A 20,622-nucleotide genomic window follows, 5' to 3' on the forward strand; every position below is an offset into this window, starting at 1 on the left:
GCGCACCCGAGAAAACTTCCCAGACGGTCACCCATCCCAAATTGCTCCAAGCCAAGCACGCTCAACTTGGAGGTTCTTTTGAGATAGGCTTCCGAAAAAGAGATGCACCTTATTGGTATGAATACTCTATTAATTATATTAAGTCTTGGGCCAGGATATCCCATCCCAGGGGACAGTATATCACAATCCACCCCCCTTAGAAGACCGACGTCCTCTTCGGTCAACCCCAATCCAGGAACGTCCCCTCTTAGCCACGTCTGTGTGTCTAGTGTCGTCATATGCCATGCCATGTGGCCACTCCGGGCCCACATGCGTCATGCACCATATACCCGAACTCCCTAACCCACACACGCCCGTGAAACCGCAAGGGTCGGTTCTGATACCACTTGTAACACCCCGTCCAATCCCTGGACCGGCGGTACTTACCCCTGGCAGCTCTCTAGGATCATATATTGTCCCCACAAACCAACACAGGTCTTTTTGTGCACACTTTGTCCTCACTCATGCGCACCCGAGAAAACTTCCCGGTCGATCACACATCCCAAATTGCTCCAAGCCAAGCACGTTTAACTTGGAGGTTCTTTCAAGATAGGCTTTCGAAAAAGAAGATGCACCTTATTGGTATGAATACTCTATTCATTCTATTAAGCCTTGGGCCAGGATATCTCATCCCAGGGGCTAGGATATCACAGTGCCCTAATCATCCTCTGTAAAGTTTGGGGATTTGCCTTCTTCCATTAGATCCTAGATCTCTTTGATCTTAGCATCCCCAATCCAACTTTTCTAAATCTCTTGCTCTAGAGTCGGTTCCACTTCTATAGTCACTCCTTTCATATGAGCAACTATACCCAAATTAAGCTTCTCAAACTTCTTTGCCATCCTATCAAGCATCGAAGCTGCTAACGCAATATGAGCTTGACCTTTCTAACTCAGGGCATCGGCAACCAAATTTGCTTTGTTGGGATGATAATGGATCTCCAAACCATAATCCTTAATAAGCTCCAACCAATGATGTTGCCTTAGATTGAGATCCCTTTGGGTGAAGATATACTTCAGACTCTCGTGATCAGTATAGATCTGGCATCTCATTCTAAGAATATAATGCCTTCAAACCTTCAGAGCCTGCACTACGACTGCTAGCTCTAAGTCATGAGTAGGGTAGTTCAGCTCGTGCTTCCTCAAGTGTCGAGATGCGTCAGCTATGACGTGTCTATCTTTCATAAGAACACATCCCAAGCCTTATCGAGATGCATCACAATATATATCAAAACTCTTCTGAAGATCGGACATGACTAGCACTATGGTTGTTGTCAATCTTCTCCTCAACTCCTCAAAACTATCTTGGCAAGCTTGAGTCCATATAAACTCCTTTCCTTTTCTAGTAGAGAAGTGAGAGGTTTCACTATTTTAGACAATCCTTTGATGAATCGTTAGTAATATCCAACCAGTCCGAGAGAACTCTAGATCTTTGTAACCGATTGTGGTGGCTTCCAATTCAGCACATCCTAGACCTTGCTCGGATCTACAACAATGCCTCCATTGGTGATGACATGTCCAAGGAATGATACTTCATTCAACCAAAACTTGCACTTACTGTATTTGTCATGGAGTTGATTCTCCCTCAACTTCTACAGTACTAGTCTTAGGTGTTCCTCATGCTCATCCTCATCCTTCAAATAAATCAAGATATCGTCAATAAATACTACGATGAATCTATCAAGATATTCCATGAACACCTTGTTCATCAATACATGAAGTTGGCTGGTACATTTGTCAACCCAAAGAACATCATTATGTACTCATATAGTTCATAACTAGTGGCATGATCTTCATCTGGTGATAATTGGATCATAGATCAATCTTAGAAAAAAACTTTCGCTTCTCTCATTTGGTTGAACAAATCTTCTATACGAGGTAAAGAATACTTATATTTGATAGTTACTTCATTGAGCAATCGATAATCCATGCACATCCTCTAGTAGCCATCCTTTTTCTGTATGAATAGGACGGGTGACCCCGAGGGTGAGGAACTAGGTCAAATAAATCACATATACATCAACTCCTTTTATTGTCTCTTAAATTCTTTTAATTCTTCAATCGACATCCTATAAGGTCTCTTGGAAATATATAGGGGCATCTCTAGGTAAGATATCGATAATGAACTCTATGTTCCGATCAGGTGACATACCTGGCAACTCCTTCAGAAACACTTTCGGATACTCACTAACCACTCGAATATCCTCCAACAATTTGGCCACCAACTGATAGACTACATGCTCTATTGTTGTAGGTAGGGTGGCTACAAACTCAAATCTCTCTCCCTCCGGGCTGGTTTTAGAATTAATAACTTGCCCAACATGTTTTAAAGTAGTTTCCTAATGGGATAATATAACCCCTCATCCTCGCTCTATATATGAGATCCATCGATCAAAATACACCTACTATCTTTTTGTTCCTTTCTCAGTGTTCATGTCTTTCGGTGAGATTTGATGGTGTTCTAAGTGGTTTTGCCACTCCTACAACAATCTCATGTGCTTCTCCGTGACTAGTCTTCCTTGAAAATGTTCGAGTCAACTTTGGGTTGATCAGTTTCTCGATCGATTTTGTCCATCCTCTATGTTCCCTGCTGTATTTAATGTCGTGTGTCAACCGAAGACGTGCGGTGTGTAATCCGGATCCCTTCGGACATCAACAGTAGTCAGCAATCAGTACTCCACAATACATAGATTAAAAGGGTGTACTGATATAGGGGAACAAGTTTCTGCATTACATCACAATACTCCTAGCAAACCAAACCAATATCACTTGTCTTTTCTCATTTTAGTATCAACAAACAAAAGAAGAGGGGAAAATAGACTATCACTCGAGCACAAAACCCATTCAACTTTCAGTTACCCTTCACACAAAACTATCACACAACAGCACAAGAAAGACTTTACAAGGCGCCTTCCTTTGACAGATTCCTTTGTGAAGACGAACACCAACTATTGACATGTCACCGTCAGTGAAGGCTGAAACATTAAGCATTGTGCTCAGTATTTGCATGAAAGAATGCCCATTCACTCTGCTCACTCACCCACTAACTATTTTCTTTCTCTACGTTGACATCTCACTTTATACCAACCCACAGGGAATTTACATCTATCCATAGACAAGAGTCACCCATGAACACATACTTGTCGATCCCGTGGCCAAGTAAAAACAAGCACGAAGGAGATCTCATGGAGTATTAACTGCATTGTTACCTTGTGCAGGCAGTTAGCTGTGTAGGTTTGCAAACCGTGTCAGTTCTTGTTGAGACAAAAACAAGTCCGTTTCACATCAGTTATGAGGTTTATGTGGAAGAAGTGGAGGTCTGGGCCTAATCCTCGTGATTGTTTCATCACTGTGTCGTATCACCTCAGACAACTTCCACGGCTTCTGCCACTTCCACTTGAACTGCATCAGCCACTGGTGATGGCTTCTTTTCCACCTCCAGAGCTTTCCTGAATGCCCTGCTATTGAAACTCTCTTCCCCGCAGACAACTGTGCAATTGGAACCATCTGCATTGAAAATTGTCAATGAAGATATTAAATACTGACAGATGGCAACAATGATGATGAGATACAGTACGATACTAGATACCTTAAGTTGCTCTTTTTTTATCGCAGCAACTCCTTTGCTGGGGCTATTTACAATTCCAGCAGAATACTTGAGCTGCTTCTGTGCAGGAACGGCGACAGGGGACAGTGGTGTGTTGGGGTCATCAGCAGAGTGCTTCGTCGTGCCATTTCCACTTTTCTGTAAGAAGTGAAATTAGTAACTTGAATGTTCATTGCTTCTTTTTATTATATTGTTATGGTCATAGTGTATCACTTTATATATATCAGTTAGCTCGTCTATTGTATCCTAGGACAAGCTGATTTTCTCCTGCTTAAAACTGTACACATTGATTGCACATCAACTTTGGTTGAAATCATGCACGATGCTGCGAGAAATCATACCGGAGGTGTAGTGGCCATTGGAGTTGTCTGTTCTCTTTGCTTGAGCTGCTTCTCCATTTCTCTTCTGCGTGATTCACTGTGTCGAAGAATGCCCACCAGCTCTGTCATTTGTTCCTTCATTTCCTTGATCTCCACTTCCTTCTCCTTTACTTGGCATCTGAAAAATATTTTAATAGTTTAGAGGATTATCACTGATTTTTTTAAGGCAAAAATATGACAATAACTTGGCTTTGCAAGACAGCCGTGGGCCTCTTCCCGTAGTTGAGTTTTTCCCCAATAGGTGTCTAACCAAATAACAAGATAACAGGTAACTATTCTACTTCAAAGTGGTATCAGATTCTAAGAAAAAGCATAAGGTAATGGTTTTTCATCTATTTCTTTTTTAAGGGACGATTTTTTAGTTCCAAACATTACTAGTTGAGAACTTCCAGAGGTATAGCTCATGTCATAACATGAAATGAAGAACCAAAAAAAAGATAACCTGGCATCAGCAGCAACATTAAAGACATATTGCAGTAAGCTCTTTGCCTCCCCCATTGATCGCAATTGATTCCAACGACTACGCCCAGAGAAGGCACGCTCTCTTTCTTCAGCTTCTGAGAGTTGAGAAGCCATTGCAACAAGAGTGTTTGAAGAGATTGTCACCATGCTCTCAAGTGATGCTATCCTAGCTTGTCTTGCATTTGGTGACAAGGTATTTGTCCTGAGAAATAAAATGCAGTCAAATATGCATTAGTATTTGGATGCCCTAATTGCCACTTAAGATCAAAACAGATTAAATATGTTAAAAACGTATTAGAGGACTGGATTGGACATCTTGCTACGTGTAAAGGGTGTGCTATTTTTTCTTACATGAATTAATTACAAGCAATGGATACCTAGTATCAAATAAATGAGAAGAAAACAATAAAAAAACTCGGCCGGGGAGTCAAAGACCGTCCTCTCAGTATTATATTAAGAAGACACCGAAACTCCGGCCGAGAAAACTCCCGAACCCTAGCCCCCATCACTAGCGGGCCGTCACAACCCACTCTGCAACGGTGTAGCCGGAGGGTGGCACGCAGGACGTAACCCGGGAGCGAGCGGGACACAACGAGGATATTTTTTTAACCAAGCAAGAAATTCACCCCCGAGGGAGATCGAACCCAGAACCTAAAGGTGCTAATCGGAAGCCTTAACCATTACACTAGAGTCCCTTTCGCAAATGAAAAGAAAACAATCACCTAGAGTTTCCATTCTTCCCTCTTTGGGGACTAGATCCACCAGCCCGTATATCTTCTTGTTTCAAAATGGCAAGCTCCTCACCAAGCGCAGCACGCCTTCAATAACAAAAAAAAATCAGTGAAAAAATACATGTCTAAAAAAGTCCACATTTGACAGCAAAAATAAGAGTTACGTACAGTTGGCTTTGTTTTTCGTACTCATTTCGGACTTCATGCACATGCACCATAACTTCAAGCTCTTGATCAAACCATTTTTGCAGCGATCTCTCACCCATCTGTGTTATATCAAGAATGGCTTTAGGTATCAATTGTGTAAATAAACTTAGGAATGTTAGGTATAGATAATCTTACATTATAGCCTTGAGATGTACCATTGCTGCCAGCTATGTTTAGAGGGAAGAACAGGGGAACCATTAGATTCAAAGTATTTTTAGTGTACACAAATACATAATGTCAAGATGCAGAGAAAGATACCGGAACTGTCACGGGCGGAAGATTTCCTAGCTTCTAATATCTCTTTCAGCCTTTTTGTAGCCATAGCAGCCTCTTCGGTCTTCCTTTGCAAAACCTGCAAAAAAAAGTTGTCGACTCTAGCTGTTAGAATAGATTGAAAGTGAAATAAAAATGTTTAGAAAGGATCTATAGAATAAAAGATGTAAAAATTTGAAAAATGGAAGGAAAATGTTTAGAAGGAGGCTCTTTTGTGAGAAAAAGGGTGCTGTATAAATATTGTCTAGCACCTAATATGCAATAATTTTTTTTGTTTCATTTGTTTTTTTTTTGTCATTTACATAGAACAACATTTCTTATGTCATCTCTTTAGGAAAGAAACTGACCAATTTCTGCCGCTGATTAAGTGCCTGAAGCTTGTGGCGTTCATACTCATTTCTCCGTCCCTCCTTGCGTAACTGTTTATAGAAAAAATTGACAGAATTAGTGAATCTTGCTTATTCAAATGATCTTACTTCATCTATTAAATTTAATTAAAAAAACAGAAGAATTATACAACTATTTGAGATTAAAGAAGGCGGTAGGAAATAAATACGGGCATGGATCAGCAAGTGCAGTTTAACTTCAATCTTGTGTTGATTGATTATACATTTCTGAATTATCATTTTGCATAATGTCATCAGTTTAACTTCAATCTTGTGACTACTATAAGAGTATAGAGCCTCACATGTTGTACAAACCCTAGGTTATATACGATAAAAATTAAAATTGATAGTTCATACCTGAAGAAGTTCCTTCTCGCGGGTAGCTTTCCATTGCCTGAACTGTTCTGCTTCCTGTTTAATTTTGTGTTGTAGTTGAACCTGGCAACATAAGCAATTGGATTAATGTAAATGAGTTCATATTATTATCACGTATGAATGATGAGACAAGTGACAAATCAAGATTATAGAAGAGATGAGAAAAGGAAGGGAACCTTTTGCGCTTTTATAAAATGAATTTCTTCTTGCAGTTTCTTAGCAGCTTCATCACTCTTCTGCTTTTCCTTCAAAATCTGAATTTGGTTCTCGTGCTTTTTCTTTAGGTCTAGAATCTGCAAGCCAATGTTTTGTTGAGTAAGAAGCGCCAAAGAAGGTTAAAAATTTCAAATGCATTGTGAAATGCTATTCACCTGGGCTTCAAGGGATTTTAGTTTCTGCAGCTGCGCATCTCGGAGTTTATGTGTTTGGCCATCAGCACTTAGGCTTTCAACTTCAGCCAACAATCTATCCCTCTCTTGCTGAAATTTTCCGGAAATATATTTATAAGATCGGAAGTATTCATTTGCAAGGTGTAGCAACATACCACTCTGTGGTGATCTTCTATAGTAAAATAAAATGATTTAACAGACCTGTACTGCTTTTTTCTCTTCTTCAAGCTCCATAAGTTTCTTTCCGAAGTGCTGCTTAAGTGCAACAGTATCACATCCATACATTTTCATCTCAGACTGCAGGGGTTTGATAAATATAGGTAAGTTTCTTGGAAACTACAACAATTAACTTCAGTGTTACTACCTAAATTCAAACTTTACAATCTTTGACCAAACAGTTGGCCAATAATTTTTAACTATTGTAATACATAATTGATGCAATAGGATTTGTAATCGAATTTTCTATCCAATAAGCATAAGATTGTAATGATAAACAATATAACATAAAATGAATGAATGGTCAAAGTGTAACTTGAGAAACAGTGCATGTCAAACTGGGACTTATAAAGTGGTCCTAGTCCGAAGGGAGTAACTTACAAGAATAAAAATGGTAAACTTAATGATGACTTGCCTTTCAAAGTCAAAGTTTTGCAAATTTATAGAACCATTGTAAGCAATAGATTTTAGATGAATACATTAGTGTAGTTCCTTATTAATTTATTTACTTCAAAAAGATTGAGAAAATAAGAATTTTATTAGTTCATAATCATTACATCGAGTTGATATAATAATCATGAACTCACTTCCCGCCTCTACATAAAAATCACACAGCCTAAACAAAACAAAGATAAGTATGGCACTCTAATGACTATCAATCCTAAGAGTTTATACTTCTAAAAATTTGCCTTTGTATTTTCAGCCTTCAATCTTTTGCTTTACTGGCCAGATAGGAACCCTACAACTGTCAGATGTTATAGGATCATCAACGACTGTGCAACATATTGATTGGATCTGTGATTTTACACCCCTACCTCCCTAATATGATTCCTGTTCCATTTGAATTAGGTGTCTATTTATTCTTCTTTCGATGTTACTCCTAGATTGATCAAGTTCTTTTATTATATACACAACACAATGACACAATATGTGGAGGTGAACATAGGTCTCCAGAAATAATGCTTAAAATATACTCTCTCTGTTCTTTTTATTTGTCGTGTTTTAGTTCAAAAATGAACTAGCGGACGACAAATATTCGAGAACGGATGTAATATGTTGCAATAAGAAGCACAAGGACCTTTAACCGAATGTATATTGACTAGAAATTTACAATCATGAACATACTTTTTATTGTTAGATATGCAATACCTCTTTTCGCTCAAGTTGTCGATTTAATTCATTCAACTCCTTGCCCATGCTATCCTGCAGCATTGTGTGTTCCCATTCTTTAGCTACTTCATCTTCAATATCCTTAGGGTTGCCTGCAGCAGGCATGGAACATCAATAAATATGCAGAAACCAATATAACTCCATAAATAACATGTTAATGATATCTCCTTGATGTTAAGAGCCATGGTGAAAAAGGAAGCAATACCTCTGAATACTATGATGTAGAAATCATATAGGTACCAAGAAATTACCTCTTACTGAGTCAGCCATTGGAACATCAAATGGATCTGTACTTTGCAAGCTTCTTTTGAGCCCTTCGCTTTTGGTAAAGCCGTTTAAAGTCCTCTGAAACAAAGAGCACAATTAGTTATGGTCGAGCTCAAGAACTATATGAATCGAAAGAAATTTCATGGAGAAAACAAATGTATAGTACCCATTGTTTCTCTCTTTCTACAAGTGAGGGGGAAACTTATCATGAAAGAACAACAGGTGCAAGTCATATGGTTGCCTAAATGTTCAACATACAAAAGAGTGCACAAGGACTCTGTTGGACTATGTGTGTCTATGTGTGTGGGGGGGGGCACCACTGTTGGGCTGCCAGACCATTAGGGTTAGAGTTTCGTGTCTATATATGTAACCACCACCTCTATGCAATACAATCAACTCATTCCAACATGGTATCAAATTAGGGTTTCCTTCCTCCCACGCTCATAATAGCCAACTCCCAGCCCCTAGGCCCGGTCGCCACTGTCTTCCGCGCCATTGTCCCCAGGAGGCACCTCCATCACTTCCGGGGGCAGCCCCCCATCCTGGCTCCGATTGAGTGGCTCACCTTCTACCCCAGCCGCCGGCGCCGCCTCCTCTCAGGAAGCCGGCCCTTCTCCCTTACAAGCAGCCGCCGGCGCTGCAGTGGGCGAGCCCATGCCCGGTCGCCCCCGCCCTGGCCCGACCATGCCAGGGTCGGCCCGTCCCCTTCAACCTCCACGACAGCGCATAGGCCGGTGCGGCCATGGCCGCCGCTGCCGGATCCGCCCCCTACCCTGTGGCCCACACCTAACACCCTTCTTGCGCCACGCGGCCCATCTACGGCGTCCTGTGGTCCTTGTCGGCGAGCGCCCATGGTGCTGCGGCCCCTCCCCTAGCCTGTGTTGCTGCCGCAGCGGCCCTTCCTCTTCTTTCCTGAATGTCGCCGCCTCCTTCCCATGGTCGTTGTGGCATCCTCCCTCTTCCCCTGCCTAGTGCAGTCGCCCCCCTGCTCCCTGGTGGCGTGGCTGCCCTACGCACCGACCCCTGTGCCAGCGTCTCTGCCTGTGCAACCACCGCCATCGCATCGGCCTCCTCCCTGACTGTGTCGACGCCCAGCAGCGCCTTCTTCCTATTCTTCGCAGTTTGCACCTCTCCCATCGCCGGCGACAAACCCCTTCCCAAGCCCGGCACAAGCCCCTGCTCGGCTAGACCTGCCCGTCGCCTACACCCTTGTTCGTCGCTGCCATAACTGGATCTGTCGCTTCCACGGCTTTCCCGGCCGGATCCATTGCTGCTGTGGCCTTCTCGGCTAGATCTGCCGTCCCTTTGGCCGGATCGCCGTTTTCCTGGCTTGATTCGTCGCTGTCGTGGCCTTCCCCGGCCGGATCTGTCGTTGCCCCTTCTATTCTGCCGCAGGCACGACCACCCTGACCAGCGCAAACGCATGCAGTGCTGCCGGCCTCCCTGGCAGGGCTCCTCGACGACCGGACGACTGAAGAAGCAAGAAGATCGGCCTGCTGGTGCTCTTTTGTCGTGTCGCGCCGCCGACCGTTGACGCTTGAACGTCGACCCGTCCCGAAGAACAGGCTACTGCTGCGTGTCTCCCGACCACGACCACTTTGACTTCGGCTACCTCGGCATCCAAGGGTTATCATCTTCTCGAAGTCCACAACGATCTCTACTCTAGCCGCAAAATTTGCACCCTCACGACGTTGCGACTGCGGGGGATATCAACCCGTCGGCTCCTACCTTCAGCTTCTACTCCACTCTCATCGTGTGTGGTGCCCCCGTTGCGACTACGGGGGGGGGGGGGGGGGGGGGGGGGGGAGATGTTGGACTATGTGTGTGTGTGAGGGTCGGCACCATAGTTGGGCTGTCGGCCCATTAGGATTAGGGTTCTGTGTCTATATATGTAACCATCACCTCTATGCAATACAATCAAGTCATTCCAACAGACTCTGTGACATACTTGTATTTCAGGTTCACATGGATCATTTTGAGACCGGTTGCGACTATCATATAGTTCCCTGCAGAGGTCTTCATTCGTTTGTTCAAGCCATGAAATCCTCTCTCTGAGACCCTGAAAATTGAAGTTCTGTGAATATAATTCTTGTTGCTATTTTTCTTTGACAATCTAAGTTTGTTAAGGATATTTACCTGAACATCATCTGATGTGGCTCCTCCTCGAGCCGAAACAAGCTCTGCCTGCAAGTATTCAATCTGCTGGCGCATTCTTTTCATCTCATCAGCGATAGGATTTCTATTGACCTGAAAATTCAGTTTCATGAACACATCAGACATAGAATGATAAGATGAATCAGGGTACATCCTGGATAAAAAGAACAACCAAAAACATGTCAATTAGGTTACTGAGGAGACAACAGACTCACAATCGGCTTGTTTTGGATATTACGTGCCCGGTTAGCATATTTCAAAGTGTTTAATGTCTCTTCAGCATTAATATCTGCTGGACTTATGCAAGCTGCAGGAGAAAAAGATATGTTTAACTCAGGTGAGTGTAAGCTCAAGCAACACTTTTTTGTAGTTAAACAAATATTACTGGACTTAATTTTCTATATCACTTAGATCAGCAAATATAGTCCAAGTAAAATGTAAGAAACATGGAGCAATCACCGACAAGATAAATTACCTATCATGACAGTCTTACTATTTCCACCTAGGGAGTCCTGTAATAGATGAAGCAGATGATATAGGAAGAGTCAGTAATATGAATTCCTTGAACATACTACGGATGAAATATCAGTAACAACTAGTTAGTAATATGAATTTCATGAGCAAGCTTCACACAGAAATGTCAATAGGTTTCTATTAGATTGGAAAATATTAACTGCTGAAAGACGAGTTGAGCATAACTATATTTCTGAACACTACTATAAAGTGCTCCATAAAATCAATTTTCTTTTTGCATTTATAGGTGACCAAAAATAATACCTGCAAAAGACGGGTGAGCTTGCTGTCCCGATAAGGAACGTGAGCACCTTCTTTTCTTTTTTTCTCATCTCCAAGAGCACTTATGACATTGCCGAGAGCGAGAAGTCCTCGGTTGATGTGAACACCTAATGTCACGAAGTATAAAATAGCCTTTAATTTGGCATAGAAATAAATACATAGGCTAAGGGTTTGGACAGACAAGAAGCAAGCATACCTTCCTTGAAGCGCAGGCCATCTGAACCAGTTCTCTTAGCCCGTTCTGATCCAGCAAGATCTACTAAGTGTAGTTTGGCACAGAGATAGTCTTCATTCATCTCTTCAATAGGCATTCCATCTGCAGTCATGATGGGGTCTATTTTGCGCATCTGCTCCAATGTGATTGTGAAGATGGCATGGGAACGACTATTACATGGCATAACCAGAGTATAAGGTTCATTGAAAACAAGCATCATGATGGTAGCAGAATATCAAGAAATATTCATAACCTTAACACATGGAACACCGACTATGAATTTTGACAGGTTTCATGATATATTTTCTTATTGTCATTCATTATAACTGGTAAATATTCTGAGTCCATTGTAGCACAAAAGATAAAAAGTCAGGTTAGGATGATGTGGCCAACCTTGACTGGTTGTTCATGTTGGTACTTCCAGTTGCGCGACTGAGGGAACCTTGTTCGAGGCATGCGGCCATTTCCTTCTGAGTGGTGACATGCACCTCAGTGGATCCAGCTAGCGTTATGACTCCATTCGACGCCTCTCGGATCTGCACAGGGGGTTTCCCTGGCACAGACAGTTTTGCGTGGCCATTGCCATTCTCTGCTTTGCCCACGGTACCAGCAGTGGGGTCAAGTAGATCCCTCACCTCTTCTTTCAGAATCTGCGAAAAGCAAATGCGCACCAATTGGTTCCACATGTAAGATCTCATCAGAAGAACTGATCTGGCATTTCATTCGCACGCAAGTATCTGGAACAGTTCTTGCACCTCGATGAACGATACTCGTAACTGGAACTCCACTTGGGTTTTCAGGTTCTCAATTTTGTCAAACAGCGCAGCCATGGCTCGTGGGATGATCCCGATATGCGACCCCTCCTTGCAGGCAGTGCCCATGGTGTACGTCTTCCCTGATCCGGTCTGGTGGGGACAAAAAAGAAGAAGAAAAGATCTATTAAAGCTATATATGCATCATGAAGCTGAAACTGAAACCGATGAGCATTTGGTGGTTCTGGGAGCACGGAGACACAGTCGACCCCATCATCATCGTGTCACAAACAGCTGGAGCCAAAAAAATAAAAAGCAGGTAATTTGTGTTCCATCCCAGCCCCAGACCACATGTTGTGCTGCTGGCCTTTTCCGTGTGGCTAGGCCCCCAACTTGGTGGTCCAAGCTTTTTCAGCTCCTTGGCTGCACGGCATCAATGGCACATGGGATGCGAGCCAAATGATTGAGGGAGGGGAGGACCGACCCCGACCGAGGAGAGCAGGCATGCGTGGTGGTGGCCGACGAAGAGGATAGAGGAAGCAGCAGGATGCCAACCTGGCCGTATGCCAGCACCGTAGCGTTGTAGCCCTGGAAGAGGCCGTCGACCAGCGGCGCCACGCACTCGTCGAACATGGCCGCCGACGGCGTGCCTGTGCTGCCGTAGACATGGTCGAAGGTGAAGGAGTGGCTGCCGATCTGAACCTGCGCGATGGGAAAACAAAATACATAGGGGTTTTTTTTTCAGAGAGAGATGCTACTAGAAATGCCGGCCAAATCAAATGTCAGGCTGCCTATCTAATGATGACGAGCATAAGCATACGGTACTACTACTAGTGTAGACAGAAACCCAGCTGGTAAAAAAGCAACAAAGTCATGGAAGCCCCCCACACATACACATGCATGCATGTGCATGTGCTGCATTTCATCATCATCATTGGTATGGCCGTATGTATGGAGGCAAACGAAAGCTCCTTTTCATCTTCACCACAAGATGCATCAGCTAAAATCGATCGTTAACAAACAAGGCTGCCTGGCTGGCTGGCAGCTGGAAATGGAGAGAGCATCTAGTCTAGAGAACCCAAAACAAGCTGTAAAGACTGGTCCAACAGATCTCAGGGTTACTCATGCTAGAATCTCGTCTAGAATTCCCAGAGATTGAGAAGAAAATTAATCTCTACTTCTGAAGGAGATTTAAGTTCCCAAACTAGCCTTTAGCGGATGAATAGTAAGTATCACACTTTTATGAGGAAAAGGATTAAATTTTTCTGAAAGAAAGGGAAAAAAAGGAAGCAAGCAATGGTGGAGAGAAGTGGAGAGTCTGATCAACAAAAGGCTGGCCAAAAAATAATGAAAAAAAAAATCAGAGTTGTGATATAATATAACTGCGCGTGACGCAGACAGGACTCCTGCCTAGCCAGACAGAGGATAGCAAGAACATGAGCAGGATTGGGAACAAGTTCGCACCAAAAATGCGGAAGGTTTTGCCCTGCCGACACTTTTTTTCCCTTGTACCTGAAACCGAATTAATGAAAAGAAAGCGAGAGGGAACGAAGAGAAATTCTGGGCGTCTCTGTCAGAGGCTCAGAAGTACACAGCTAGGAAGAGACCTAGAATGGAAGAAGCAACCTAGATTCCGTTCCTCCTAGATTTTTTTTTTCACTCTCTCCCCCTCTCTCCCACGCACACACACGGAGAGAGATCTGGATTGTTTCGACATGGTCAATTTATCTCTGCTCTGCTGTACCTGTACTCTTGTTGGCGAAACAGACTCTCAGCGGTGCAAGATAGAATAGAATACAGAGAAGAAGAAGAAGAAGAAGAAGAAGAAACACCCTGAAAATCTGCATGCAGTGTCAAAATGCCTCTGAAAATTGTACTAGAAAACATGGGGAAATAGCAGGACAGGCAGACTTCTAAAAATATTGTTTGGCAGGGGTCAATCCAGAGTCTGAATTGTGTATCCGAGATGTAAACAAGGCACACGCAGGAGGGCGGGAAACACAGGTTCAGAAACATCCGAAGATTCATGCCCGGCCCACTCCCCAGCGAAGAAGCAAAGAAGTCGCAGAATCGATACCTGCGGCTTGCCCGGCACGACGGCGACGCAGTCCTTACAGCCCTGCAGCTTCTCGTCGCCGATGAGGGGGCGCGCGTGGACCGCCACCTTGACGCAGCAATCCTCGCCGTGCTCCATGGTCATCGCGCCCACCGGACGACCATACAACTAGCAACCACTTTCTATCTCTCTCTGTCTCTCTCTCTCTCTTTTCTCAATGCAAGCAGCAACAAGAACAGGGAGGGCAATAAGACAGACAAACAGACAGGGGGAGGAAGGATAGAAAGAAGAGAAGTGAAGCAAAAGACTAAAGCAGGCAGCAGCAGATGGTGATAGCGAGTAACAGCAGCCACCACCACCACCACCGATGGATGGACGGGTCTGATGGGTTGACGGATGGATCAATCCTCCTCCTCCGCCTGCCACACCATCATGGTTCCTTTCCTTGGGTTACACTTCAATTCCCCCCCTCCCCTCCCCTGTCTCTGTTCGTTCGTGCGAGGTAGATAGAGATGGATTCAGGTGGAGATGTTGGTAGTAGCGTCAGGCGGAGTCTCGGCCGAAGCAAGGAGCGAGGAAAACTTGACCGTCACTTCTGCAACTACCACCACCGCCGCGCGCCCTGCCCTGCCCTGCCCTGCCGCCGATCCAGTCCAACCGCAACCGCGGCTAGCTGCAATTGAGTGAGCGAGCTGTGGCTACAAATGCTGCTTGCCACTCCTGCTGCTCGGATCTTGCTGCCCTGATTCCCCCTCCCCGCTGCGCTGGTGCTCTTAGTTGGGAAGGCGGGGGGTCCTTTGGGCCTGGTGTTTGGTGGTGGGTGGGAATGGAGACGGAGAGCGAGAGCGAGACGGAGGAGGACAAAGCAAGGCTAGGCTAGGTGTGGGAGATGAGTGTGTGCTGGTGAAGGATGGCCTGTGGGTGTGGGGGGTGCCCCTGCGGCCTGCCGCTCTCTTGGCTTGGAGTATTTTATTTCCTTTCCTCCTTTTTTTCCCGGCGAAGGTGAGTGAGTGAGTGGGCAGGGACGGGGAGCGAGCGAGAGAGCGAGTGATTAATCACTGCCTGCAGCTGCGGTGTTATTACCTTTCCACTGCTCGCTCGCTCGCTCGTCCGTCCGCCGCAACAAGGACGTGGCATCTTCTTGGTTGTTAGTGACCCAAGCACAATTGACCGAACTGACCTCTCTCTCTCTCGTCTTGAAAGTAAATCCTACCATCTGCTGATTTATCTTTTTCCGTACGGATCCCTATCAAGCGAGACGTAGTGCTAATTTTTTTTTATAAAAAAAATAATTATCGCGGGCAGGATTTCTATCAGGAAAACACATTTTCCCCATTTCATTCGCTGGTCGCCTTTTTCTCGCCTTATTAATCGAGAAATAATAGAAAGAGAAACCGGAACTGTTGCTCCGATTCAGTGCCTGTGAAGGCAGTCAGGAGCCAGAACATCAGAGCTGCCCACCTGCTCTCTGGTACTGGTAGTATATATATATAGTAAATGTAACGGACAATGGCAACGTGTAGTAGCTAGGGAAAACAACAGCGGGACAAGACAAGCTACGTACACGGTACGGCAGTGCACTGCATGTGGTGATGTGGAGCCAGGCATACTGTAACTGTAGCGCCACGTTGAGTTCTCATGCACTTTATACATACCGTAACGTATTTCCCATCCATAAACGTGACGCTGCCGCATCGTTGCCTAGTGGCTTCCACAAGACCACAAGAAATTAACTTGGGGGACCGAAAAGCATTGACTGGTGCCGTTGTTTCATGTAATAAGCTTTCCCCCTCGAATCGCTAACAAACGCTGTCCCCATCTCCTCCTCCTCCTCCCACCACCGCTACAAAAAAAAACGAACACGGGCCAACGACGCTATATATGACAGCACAGCACACACAGAACGTGGTCTAGAGTCAAGTCAGAACGGAGTAGTAAAGTAACAAGTACTCCTAATAAGTTGCAAGGCGCAAGAGTGTCGAGAGCATGCATGGCGACGTCGCCGTCACTCAGAGGACAGTAGATAGACGATGAAACAAACAACACTCCTAACTCCATCGATCGAAGCTGATGGGGCGTCAATTCTGCTATGCCATTAGGTTAGCAAGCAAGCAGAAACAGAGGAGGAGGAGGAGGAGGAGGAGGCGTACGCGTGAATGGCGTCTCAACAGGCCACATTCGGTTTGCGCGCGGGACGTCGCTGATGCCAACGCTCCACCTCCCCTCTAACAGCGACGTAATAATCCCGTAGTTTATGCGGGGGCAGGTGCCCCTCTCTCGCGCGCGCACACATGCACGTCACATTATCTGAGTATCATATTGTTTTGCACAAAGTGCTGGATCCCCTTTCACGTCTCGGTGGTTAGCCAGTCCCATGTGCCTTCCAGAACAATGTACTTGTTTGTTTTTTTATATATTTCACGGCTCGGTCTCTCTCTTTCTCTTTTTTTCTTATTTCATCCAAGGCTGGGCACAAGCTTGTTGGTGGGAGGTTTGGTTGTGGACTGCCAGTGCCACTGCCTAAAGTTAGCTGTACCAGAATACAGCAGCCTGCGCTGCAGCATGGGCTTGACCGACCGATCCGACCCACCTCTCTCTCGTGCAGCGCTTTGTTTCTTAACCCCCCTCTTTTTTTCGCCGCCTGTTGCTTTGCTCTTTCTTATATGGTTTCTTTAGTGAACCTAGGCATGGACATGGATAATATCATCTCTGAAATACGTTCCATGGAAGACCCCGCTATGCTACTAGTTGCTTTTGTGAAATCATATCGTTTCCAAGGGACGTGTAGTATGTGTATAGGATTTACTACAAGTTTCCTGGATAATGCATAACATCCGATCCAATCTTTTTAGTTACTCGCGCGTTTATTCGTGAGGCGGCAAAATAGATGTTCATCAGCTGTCCGAGTCCAGAATGGTGTGCAGTATGACATGAAAAAAAAAACACTGTTATTCATTATTTTACTTACCTATGCTTTCTTCTGGAATGATCGGCTAGCTAGGTCTATCATGGATTAGGATATATTCTGATTTTGTCTCATTGACAAATGATGACCATCATAGCGCCCGGATCCACTAGCTGGGAACGTAATTGTTTCTCAAAGTAGAGGAAATTTTGAACTACTCACTAACCCCTGTGTCAGCGACACACTGACTGACCGCAGTTTCGGGTTTAATAATAAGAAATAATAACTCTAGTGACCTAGATCATCTCTAAGAATACATATATGGCACTTTTGTGGGGGAAATTAATTGAGGATTTGATCCCTAGTGCAGTTACACTCCACTAATCTACATCTAGTACAATACTTTAAGAAGAGTGGCTTAAACTACAATTTGTTGGGTACAAATAGTACTTGACTATGTGTGCACGTGTCCACACCAGAGTGATCGACTACGGAGTTGCATATATATTGTCTCAGTTCCAAAATTACATCGATTTTAAAATACGTATATAGACACGAGAATACACACACTGTTTTTATATTTTAATAAGCACCAAACAAATTGGAGTGACATATTTAAAAGATTAAAGTTATTATAGAAACCTCGCTAGCTGTGAAGTAGCATGTTGCCTACCACTACTAAATTCTTGGAGAAAACAAACACACACATGTCGAATCACAGTCTTAACCCAAGAGGGCAGATTCGAACAAAAAAGCTACCTGAGTTAGTAAGACTCTGATTAAACGCACCGGAGACAATAATTAGCTGACTAAAAATTACTAAATAAAATTAGCTGGCTAACAAAAGCCTGCTAACTACTAACTAATTTTAACTAGGTTGAATTAGCTAATAACTAATATGTAGTTAAATGTGTAGCTAATGGTTAATTAAACTATCAGCCGGCGTGTTTAGATGTCTTCAACTAAAACTAGCTAATAGTTAAATAATTAGTTAGATTGTTTGTATGTTTATAACTAATTTTAGCAACTAATAATTATTAACTCTAGTGCATGGTCTAAGTCCTCATCAAATTGCCTAGTATGACTAACTATTTATCTTATATTGATTTGTGTTTTACTTGATTAATTTCACTATCGCAGCAATAGTATATTAAGTCAAATGTAACAGTTTACGAAAACAGTATAAAAAACAGAAGAAGAATGTAGTCAATAATTCTTTTACAAGATCCAACACAAATACACACATTTATATACATAAGTATAAGCTGACGCTTATGAATATACCTCGATGAGCATTTAGTCCGTAGTGTGAGAATCAATACAATGATCTTTGAATTCAGTTGGCATTGTTTATGTATTCCCTTTGATTTTTATAATTTCTATCGTTTTGGACATTGATAGTCTAAAAACATAACTTTGGCTATGATTTTCTATTTAATTTCTATATGACACTGCAATTTTCTTATGTACTTTTTTTTGCCATCGCAAAAAAGTTGCATGTTCTAATCACTTCTATGGCACTAGTGATGGTATGAAAGAGTAATAAATTGCATCTCAGTCACATGCACAAAAGGGATCAAAGTACCTGTGATGGTAAATAAGGTATTGAGCAAAATTGTAATGGCATACAATGAATTGCCTCTTACAATATTAAAAAGGTGAACAAATATAATGTATTTTGAAAGTGCTTGTAAAACTAATATATGCATGTCAACCTAACATCTTGAAACTAGCTATTTAAATGTCATTATTAATTAGAATCTAGAAATTTAATCAAAGCCTTGTCCAAAACTATAGAAATTATGAAACTAGAGGGTACATCTCTGAAAACATGAATTAGAATGACTATGGTGTTTGTTTCAGCATTTTTTACCTATCCTCCATTCACCTCGTAAATGGTCACACTGCGTCTCTAGAGAGGTAAAACTAAACAGTGACGCTAAACTAGAAACATAGAATAAAAATCCTTTTTTATATTGGAAGCCCTAGCCTGTAAGATCGTTGCCCCACTCCTGTGTACGCGGTATGTGTACGCGGTATCCGCTACTAGTGACAGCAATGGAAAATTCCCCGTAGAATAACTTATCATCTACATCCCACGGTCCACGGAAATCCCTACAAACATTTGCGGAGTATTTTTTTCCCATCCCTATTTCCCACAGCGATAAATCCCCCAAGGTATTACCGTGCCTACTTAAATTATAATTAAAACATACTTTCTTTGTATTAATACAAAACTCACTTATATACATTATCAGATATAAAAAGTCATTATATGTACATAAAAATGATCTATTTATATAATAAGTGATCTTTTCATAAGATAATTATTTATTTTTATAATTAACTATTATGCAAAATTATTATAACATGTAAGTTTAATAGGTCCCCGCAGAAATTAGGGATAAAGAATGCTTCTCCGTTCTCGTCCCCGTTTGCCCATCAAAGAACACCGTTTCCTATTTATATTCTTGAAAGGAAGAAATTTTTCCATCTATATTCTCTAAGGCTTTTTTAGATACACTATTATTCACTACAATCTATATGTATTAAGGTGAATTCTCGGCAGGAAATCAGAGATTGGGACCATTACCATCTCTATCCGCTACCTTCACGCACTCGTGGAGTTCCTATCTCGCCGTCACATGGTTTCCTCATGCACCGTGTGGCCAAGGCCATGAAAACAAAATATCCGTATCCCTAACACTGCAACTATTGGATCTAGAATTGATTGGATCAATGCGCTGCCATTGCCGGTCCTAGACCAAACAAAGACATAGGATAGTTGGTTCTTAGGAAACTAAACAAGGTACTCGATAATCAGTCAATATTGTTTTCCTTCGTGTGCCAGGTCTTCATAAAAGTAATAAATTCCAGTAACGAGGTGTTTGGATCCCTTCGTTTTAGAAGAATTGGAATTCACTCAATAAAGTAACTTATTTAGTTTGGAATTTGACATTCCATCACTTTTCAAAGTTCAGATATAAGCCTATCTCAAATTCATATGATGGAGGATGAGAAATGATTTTATGTATTAATAGAATTTGTTTCTACTCTATAACTTACATGACACTCTTCGTCTCACTCATTTATAGTAAAAATGTAACACATAAATATCTTCTACATTTTGCTAATAATATACAAATATATTTTGCATAAAACTGAATTAGCTTAATTGATATATGCCTAAAATTACTATTTTTAGAATGAAATTCAATTCTAATGATCCAAACGGAACGTAAGAAAA

At 42.7% G+C, this 20,622-nt stretch overlaps 1 protein-coding gene across 4 annotated transcripts; it reads right to left on the reverse strand.

The window, feature by feature from the left end:
- Positions 1-2,707: 2,707 nt before the first annotated feature.
- On the reverse strand, positions 2,708-15,532 carry LOC103632344 (kinesin-like protein KIN-4A). Of its 4 annotated transcripts, none has more exons than XR_002263473.2 (26): positions 14,492-15,496; positions 12,970-13,116; positions 12,418-12,567; positions 12,056-12,312; positions 11,645-11,832; positions 11,431-11,555; positions 11,129-11,165; positions 10,869-10,960; positions 10,636-10,746; positions 10,448-10,558; positions 8,484-8,577; positions 8,212-8,324; positions 7,048-7,143; positions 6,829-6,936; positions 6,634-6,750; positions 6,440-6,520; positions 6,044-6,115; positions 5,682-5,775; positions 5,559-5,590; positions 5,385-5,482; positions 5,208-5,303; positions 4,466-4,687; positions 3,985-4,141; positions 3,626-3,781; positions 3,246-3,543; positions 2,708-3,011 (listed from the first exon to the last, which is right to left on the reverse strand). XR_002263473.2 is itself a non-coding variant. In XM_008654154.3 (25 exons), exons 1-25 carry the CDS (start codon positions 14,612-14,614, stop codon positions 3,322-3,324), a joined length of 3,099 nt encoding a protein of 1,032 aa, XP_008652376.2. In that variant the 5' UTR covers positions 14,615-15,532; the 3' UTR covers positions 2,708-3,321. The 4 variants fall into 4 exon arrangements, 2 of the variants coding, with proteins under 2 accessions (XP_008652376.2, XP_035816802.1); XR_002263474.2 differs by having other exon boundaries at positions 2,724-3,011; positions 12,899-13,116; positions 14,492-14,886; XM_008654154.3 differs by having other exon boundaries at positions 2,708-3,543; positions 14,492-15,532.
- Between the last annotated feature and the right edge of the window lie 5,090 nt (positions 15,533-20,622).

This window comes from Zea mays, chromosome 7, assembly GCF_902167145.1.
Source record: "Zea mays cultivar B73 chromosome 7, Zm-B73-REFERENCE-NAM-5.0, whole genome shotgun sequence".
In the NCBI taxonomy this organism is placed as follows: Eukaryota; Viridiplantae; Streptophyta; class Magnoliopsida; order Poales; family Poaceae; genus Zea; species Zea mays.

Bases quoted from the DNA above. Each gene is read 5' to 3' on its own strand.
- LOC103632344 (XM_008654154.3), bottom strand. From the start codon at position 14,614: ATGACCATGGAGCACGGCGAGGATTGCTGCGTCAAGGTGGCGGTCCAC. The intron at 12,568-12,969 runs GTTGGCATCCTG...TGTCCCCACCAG, and splicing joins CGGTGCTGGCATACGGCCAG to ACCGGATCAGGGAAGACGTA. The intron at 6,521-6,633 runs GTTCCCTTCCTT...TTATGTTGCCAG, and splicing joins ATTTTATAAAAGCGCAAAAG to GTTCAACTACAACACAAAAT.